The sequence below is a fragment of the Raphanus sativus genome, chromosome 4, assembly GCF_000801105.2.
Source record: "Raphanus sativus cultivar WK10039 chromosome 4, ASM80110v3, whole genome shotgun sequence".
Lineage (NCBI taxonomy): Eukaryota > Viridiplantae > Streptophyta > Magnoliopsida > Brassicales > Brassicaceae > Raphanus > Raphanus sativus.
The window spans coordinates 6433273-6441714 of NC_079514.1; the positions used below are offsets into that span (position 1 = coordinate 6433273).

Below are 8442 nucleotides of genomic sequence, written 5' to 3' on the forward strand. Positions count from 1 at the left end.
GGATACACCGGAAGGAAAAAAAAACTCAAAACTAGTGAAGAAAGTGACACCACCCTTTAATAAGAATTCTTAATTTAGAAATAAAGAGAATCAGTCAATCAAATGATACTTTGAAAGACGTTCACAAAACTATGGACTAGTGGTATATACTTTTCTGTTTTTCAAACATTGGCATATACTTCGATTTCTGATTGTAATATTTGTTGACAAAGCAATCATAACTTATTGACACCGTATGAAAATGGTTGTGTATTTTCTTTTGCTGTTGTTTTCAGCAACCTGACAGTCTGACACATGCCGCTCAACTTCTATAATCGTGTACCATGAAATCCTTTTTGGTACACATGTAATGGGTCGTAACACAAACATTAATGGTTATATAATATAAAATTAATAAAATTTGCATTAAAAACTAAAAACTTCATTTAGTTTGAGTTATTATTATTTTAAAAATATTAAATTTACTTTTACAAATCAAATTAGATATATAATTAAAAATATAAAAAAATTGAGGTATTAAAATATCAAATATACGCATATCTGTGCAGCGGATCGAATTAAATTATTGATTATTCCGATTAAATGGATCGAACCACTAATACATCAGAAATCTAGATATTTGATTCATGCTTACCCTTAAAGCATATACATCACTATGTGAAGCTCGCAAAAACAAAAGATTTAAATATCAGTTTTTTTATAATATTAATTTGAGAACCATCAGTCGGAAAGACCAAAGTTAAACAAACAGTCATCTTGAACGGATATGCTAATAATATCTCTTCCTTTTATTAGAAAAAACTGACAATAGAACAATACCTCTATATTCTTCACACGACTCAATTATAATCCAGAAGAGTACGAGTACATATTCCTATAGTTATAAATTAAAGGTGTATACTTCTATTGATTGAGCAAGTATATATGAATTGTGATGTACATAGTGTAGATGGCCAAAGATTAGTTATTGTTGGTTGCCGATCGTGATGTTATGAGTGCTCATACTAATAAGAATTGGTTAAGCAAACATATTCTTAAAATAGACGAATTTTTTTGTTCAAAAAATAGACAATTTAATATATAATATGATAAGTGTGAATTATCTCAATTATTGTTAGTTGATTTTAAGGTCTCTAGATGAAAAGGTATAGCTTTTAATACATCAACAATAATTTGTAAGCTGTTAGGGTATGATAAAACATTTAAATGAATTCCATTGACTATATATAAGTCTATAACCAATCGTGAACCACGCATAATATATAAAAACTGATATTTATACGGTTTGTGTGGACATATGATAGAGAATCTTTAAATCATTTATATCCTGCTTATTTTATTATTGATCGAATTGTGGTTATATTAGTTTACAAAAAAAAGAAAAGAATTGTGGTTATATGAATAACTAATGATATTTTTTGTTTAAAAGATAAAAAAATAAAAGGTTTTTTTTTGTTAAAGATTATGGCAATTTACTCCTTCGAACTAGAAAACGGGTACAAAGAAACCATACATACTCCAAAACCCTTTCAGTCCCATTAACGACTGTTACAATCTCAATTCCCATTATCTGACCATGGAAAAATAAAAGTTTTCCCTATGCAAAGTGTTCACGGTACTTCCAAATTTAACTATATTTTTATTAATTATATTAATATTAATTCGAAAATGTAATAATGTTTATTGATTTTGGGTAAATACTATGATGAATTTGACCCCAAGTAATAAAATTGCTGGTACTTTTTATTGCATTACATGACGCGAAACAACAATCAATAATGCGTTATAATTGATAAAGTGGAAAACATTATTCTATCACGTCAATTTTGATTTGAATACGTTGAATATTTTTTTTTTGAAAGAAATACGTTGAATATTTTGATGGTTGAAAATTATAGTTCACACAATAACAGTACTGGAGGAAATATAAAACGTTTTCCTACTGTTTGTATTCTTCCTTCAATTTGTCAAACAAGCTTATCATAAATAATTCGGTTCATACGCTCGCTTAGCAAGCAAAATTAAATTAACATAACCAAACTAAAACCGGTTTGGTAAATTAAATACCTAACCAAAACCAATTGGCTACTCCTCTAGTGCTCTACACTTTTTGTTCCTTAGTATGGCACAAGATCCGATGAAAATATTATTTGCGTTGTTTGCAAAAGCTTTTTAAGAACTCTCAATTTCAAAATACAACGTAGCTTAAAAAGATTAATACTAAACGAAAAAAAAATCCCTAAGAGATCTCCTTAACTCCTACCCAAATACGTTTGATTGGATAAACACAGTTTGATTGTTCTCGTGTTTGCGAGATGGCCAACGACCATGTGTTGTTATGCTATTTAGCCATCTGTTGAATCTTGGTTCTTGCGATAGCGCAAGGACTTCCACTGCACCTAATAAGATCCATCTTGAAAAAAGAACTTCAACATGAACATGTCCATAACAGTTTATATGGTCTAGTCTTGTAATTGGTATCCTTTATTTCCCTTTATCTGCAATTGTTTTACAGAAAAAAAATAGAAAGAAGAAAAAAGCTAAATATAAAAGACTTGTCCAACGTTCAAAAGGTTTTCATGAGGAACATGTAAGATAACACTATTCTCCCTACAAATCTTATCAAGAAACGCATAAACATAATCAATCGCAATCTTTTTAGGAAGCCATGATCCTTTTGTTGCTTTCACCACAGTGTTCCCCATGATATGAACAACCCCTGACTCTTTACATGTCTTCAGAAACTCCAACTCATCCTCCTCTTCCTCCACTGTGTTGTTCTGACTGAAACTCGCTGCATTACGCGGTGAATCAGCTGGAACTATCGTGTCTAGAGTTGATACCGTGTAGTCCACCATCGATGAGAACATATCCATGTTGTTGTTGTGGTTGCTATTGTTACGGAGCAACTCATCTCTAGACTCTTGTGTATAGTTGACTGAGAACGCGCTGCTGTAGGTACTTGAGGTTAAAGCTGGCTCCATCATAGTTTCGATTCGGATGAACGAGGAGAGGTTAGTTAACAGTTTGTTTTCGAAATCGTCGTCTTTCCTGTGTAGATCTTTATAACCGTACCTATTAAAACATTTTTAGAGACAACGTACGGTCTTATAAAACTTTTTGTCTAAAGAACATATATAAGAAGAAGGGACAGTACCTGGCCACGCAGCGGAACATTCTGAACTTCTTCGGTCCAATTCTCTTCACAAGAAACCTCTCTTCTTCAGGGACGGTGAAGACAGGAAGGTACTTTACGCAGACAAAGACTACAACAGAGTGAATCGCGGGGAGGTTAGTGATGAGATGAGAGAAGATGTGAGGGACACCACTCGCTAACTCCGTGTAGACTAACCCTATCCCTGGGACACGAACAAGGCCGAGGCTAGGACCAAGACCGAGTATCCAGCTCATGGAAACTTTGCTGTGCATTTCAAACTCATACTTCTTGACTGTTGCGTACTGCCAGACCGACATTACTAGAAGAGAGATGGCTGCTATGATGAGCGGAACCCATCCTCCTTGGTTGATCTTTAGGAGCACAGCCGAGAAGTATGACAGTTCCACCACGAGGGAGAGGAAGGCGAATATAAGGACAAGGATCCAGTGGCACCTCCACACGAGCAGCATGGTTAGTACCATTAGCAATGTAGTCACAAGCATCACAAGCACAACCGCAGTCCCTAACCTCAACAAGATATAACCAAAACAGTCAGTTGATAAGTATTGGAGATAACTCCAGAAGTACGATGTGCATTTTGCAGACCAACTGTTACAGACCGTTAAAATCCAAATATGAGTTTATGAATCCCAAACCGAATGATATTATATAAACTAGATAGTTTGCCCGCACATGCAGGCATAATTTTCTTTAAAATATTTATTGGTGTATATTTATTAATTCAAAAACTCATCATAATAATAAGTATTATTTATGTTTTCAAAAAAATCTAAATTAAACATCAAATTTTTATATATGATCAAAAATTTGATACAAATATATATATTTATTATTGTGTTAGAATTTTTAAAACACTCACATACTTGAAATATTTTAGAAAATATATTTATACAAATGCTTTTGATTGGTTAATATTTAATTGTAAATTGTTTTATATCTTAATTTTTAACTTCTATAATTAAAAATAATGTTTTCAGATAACAATACAATATATAAGAATTATCTTTTTATTTCTGACAATATTAATTTATAATCTAATAACATATAAATATAATATTATTAAATTAAAATTTGTTTTTTAACTTTTAAAATTGAAACAATTATTTTCAGATACAACACAATATATATAAGATTTTTTTTTGACAATATTAATTTATAATGTAATATAACATATACACATAATATTATTAACCTAAAATTCGTTTTTAACTTTTAAATTAAAAAGTATTATTTTCAGATAACAACAAAATATATATAAGAATTATCTTTATATTTTTGACAATATTAGTTTATAATCTGATATAACATATAAATAATAATATTATTAACTTAAAATTCGTTTTGATTTATATAATAAATTATATATAAAATCATTAAGGGTAACAAAGACATTAACCGTTTTAACTTTTAACGTGAGAGCTCCGTTGCAAAAGATCACTTCGCAAATAATAGTATAATAATAATAGATCTTATTTTACCAAAGATTTGCTGATTTAGTTATATATCATAAGATTTAGATAAGTTTTATTCGTAGTTGACATAGATTTAAGTTTTATAAATACTAGATTTCGTGATTTTTGGTAAAATTGTTAGTTGATATTAAGCATTGTTTTTCAATACTGTTAAAACAGAATTACAAAGTTGGACTCAACTTGTTTTTTGGTAATTTTTTTTTTAAAGTACTACATAACATAATTAATACTCTTACAACGTCCTCCTTAAACCCAATACATTTATATTTATAACAAAATTTTCTCCTAACTCAGCATTATATATGGTAACAATTGATGTCAAGACAATATTTATAATAAGAATTTAAATGAGAAGATTATTAACAATTTTTCTATAAAGATATTATTTATAATAATAAACATTAATGTCTCCAAATCTTAACTTATTTAAACCAAAAAAAAAATTTGTAACTAGCTTGTTAACATATCTTAATTTCCTCACGGCAGTTTAAATTTATATATTCACAATAGTAACAAATAAATACTTCAAATATTTTTTATACGATTTTCTAAAAAAAAGATATGTTAATATCTGATTTCCTCAAAAAAAAATATACGATTTTCATATCCGATTCTGACCCGCAGTTGAACCAGTAAACTCGGTGATTCGTATATAACCATGTTCAAATTTAATGAAAATTTTGTTAATTAAAAATCTGAAACCAGGTAAAAAACTAAAACATTATCGTTAACACAATCACTAATCATGGTTGACATATTAAAAGATCCAGAAAAGCTGATAATATTTTAAAATTTAATTTTATATACATTTAAATTGTATATAAAATTGATAAAACTATTAGATTTTAACTTTTGTACTTTGATAAAAAGAATTATTATTCAAAAATGAAGAAAATAATACTAGAGAAAATAAAAATTTATTTATATGACAATATTAGTTTGTTCTTGTTATTTATATTGTTTGAGGAATAATTTTAAAGATGTCGGATCGTATAATTTTTCTTTTGAGAAAATCGTATAAGAAATATTTTAAAGTATTTATTTGTTACTATTGTGAATATATAAATTTTAATTTCTGGGAGAAAATTTAGATATATTAACAATCTAGTTACAAAAATACGTGTTTGTTTAAATAAGTTAAGATTTGGAGACATTAATGTTTATTATTATTTTATAAGAAAATCATTAATAATCATCTCATTTAAATTCTTATTATAAATATTTTATTGAAATCAGTTCTTACCATATATAATGCGAGTTAGGGTAATTTTGTTATAAATATAAATGTATTATATTTAAGGATGATGTTTTTTTTGTTTAAGGATGATGTAGTAAGAATATTATTTACATTATATGGTATTTTAAAAAAAACAATTAGCAAGTTGGGTCAAATTTTGTACTTCTGTTTTAATAGTATTGATATATATATAAAGTTATCTCCAATAATAAGCAAGAACCCTTTCATTTCATCAAAGGCCAAAGGGCTTAAGATCATCACTGTCACCATACATCTTACCGTATGCATTTCCGATTTGGCTCTGATTCTTGAAACTAGCAGTGACGGCTATGCAGCCAAGCATGAGCATCCAGTTAATATCAGGGCAATAGATCTGACGAAGGAACTCCTTGGAAGTATGTACAATTTTAACACGAGGAAAACATCCATGAGACACAGCCTGCTTAATAATCGAGTAAGTCCCTGATATCGCAGCTTGGCTCCCAACGATTGCAGCTCCTGTGGCGACTACAAACATTGGCCAATATACACTCCCTATGGAGTCAAAAAATATCAAAAGAGAGTTTCAGCAGTACTAATGAAGAGACCATTAAAGCGCCTTTTATAAATAAAGATATGTTTAGGACAAACTCGGGATAGATGCATAGAAAGCGTCGTTGTAATGCTCCTTGTTGTTCACAAGATACGCAGCTTGTCCGCAGTATGCTAGAAGAAGACAAGGAAACACGAAGAAGGTGAAAGCGAGCTGTATCGCTAGTAACGGGAAGTAAGCAATGTCTGCGTATAGAGCCTCAGTGCCTGTTATGCTGAGAAGAATGCCACCGAGAGAGATCCAACCATCTCGTCCTCTTCTTTTGAAGTACAAGTATACATATGTTGGCGAAAACGCTTTTAAGACGCGAGTGTCGTGCTTGCAGATGTTGTATATTCCAGTGGCTCCAATGAAGAGGAACCAAATAAAGACTATAGGGGCGAAGAGCCACCCGACTTTGTCTGTGCCGTAGTGTTGCATACTAAACAGTCCAACTAAAATGACAATAGACATAACCACAACAACGTCTGAAACAACAACAACAACAAGTAGCAAAGTTAGCAAGAACTAAGTGACATAAGGTGCAGTGAATGTTTTGTTACCGCTGCTTATCTTTGGGCTGCTGAGTTTGATCCCACCAGTCGCTGAAAGAACTGTGAGAAGATGGTTTTGTCATCAAACTGGAGTATAAAGAAAGAAAGAAAGAAAGAAATAAAGAAATGCAAGAAGGTCGTTAATTACCGGAGATGGCTGGAGTTAAGATACCATCACCGATCATCATACAAGTCCCGAGAAGAACAACGAAGAGAAGAGCTCTCTTCCTAGATTCTTTACTCTCTAACCACTTCTTTGTTTTAGCAGCAAAAGACCCTTCAGCGACTAAAGTTCGACTATAAGTAGTCAGATCCTCATCGCTGCGTTGCTGATTCGGGATAAGCTTCACTTTAGCATGTCTACATAGCAAGGAGTATATAGCTAAAGTCCCACCTGCACACAAAACATTCCTATAATTAGTATAGACTAAACCGGTTTGGTTTGATCATCCTTTTTAAAAGCTTACCTTGACCATTGTCATTAGCTTTGCAGACAATGAACACATACTTGATGAGAGGTATAAGCAAAAGAGAGTAAATGATCAAAGAAAGAGCTCCGATGACATCTTCACTATCTTTAATGCCATCCGGGAATGTATTGTAGAACACATACAATGGAGAAGTCCCTAGATCGCCGTAAACTATCCCTAGACTTTGGAATGATAGTCTCAGTAACATCAACATCGACAAGCCCTGATGAAAAAAAAAAGGTGCAAAATATTTTATAAAAAACCTAAAACTTTCTTGAAACTGAAACAGAGTAGTTTAGAGAGAAAGTAATTGTTACCTTTTCTCTGTACATATTCTTGAGCTTATTAGCTTCCTCATCCATGGATTGATCAAGTTTCTGCTCTAGCTCCCACATAGTTCCTATGCGTCTTTCTTCAATGGTGTTCTCTCCTTCTTCTACAGATGCTTCTACCCTTTCTGCCATTTTTTTTTCTAATCAGGGAAACAACAACAGAGCTTCTTGAATTTTCCCTAGAAATCGGGAGTCGTTTGGTGGGGAAAGATTTGCCTGAGATGAGACAAAGCAAATCGAAACTTTTTTTCTTTACATAAGTAATGTCTAGTCATTACAGAACAACTTGTGTCTTGTCCCATAAATAATGTCGAGTCATTACAGAACAACTTGTCCCTGGCCTTGTCAACTCTGGTTCTGTCATGGAATTGGATAAAGGCTACACCGGAAAGAACCTGGTGCAGAGAGGGACCCTCCCTTTTTATCAAAGAATCAGTCAATGAAATGATAAATCTGAAATAATAAAAAAAAATCTGAAATAATAAAATAAAGAAAACCCAAAAGAAGAATCTTTAACAACTACGACGATTACACGAAAAGATGTCTTTTTGTTTTTTCTTCTTTATTTCTTTGTTTCAGATATTAACAACAACAGACAGTGACCGAAGAGAAAAAAAAACGAGCTGTA

General features: G+C 31.4%; 1 protein-coding gene across 2 annotated transcripts; it reads right to left on the reverse strand.

The window, feature by feature from the left end:
* Positions 1–2466: 2466 nt before the first annotated feature.
* Positions 2467–8143, reverse strand: LOC108835323 (potassium transporter 9). Of its 2 annotated transcripts, none has more exons than XM_057006952.1 (8): positions 7800–8141; positions 7480–7705; positions 7161–7406; positions 7022–7072; positions 6518–6946; positions 6167–6421; positions 3158–3680; positions 2467–3075 (listed from the first exon to the last, which is right to left on the reverse strand). In XM_057006952.1, the coding sequence occupies exons 1-8, from the start codon at positions 7944–7946 to the stop codon at positions 2541–2543; spliced, it is 2412 nt and encodes an 803-aa protein (XP_056862932.1). In that variant the 5' UTR covers positions 7947–8141; the 3' UTR covers positions 2467–2540. The 2 variants fall into 2 exon arrangements, with proteins under 2 accessions (XP_056862932.1, XP_056862933.1); XM_057006953.1 differs by having other exon boundaries at positions 2870–3061; positions 7800–8143.
* Between the last annotated feature and the right edge of the window lie 299 nt (positions 8144–8442).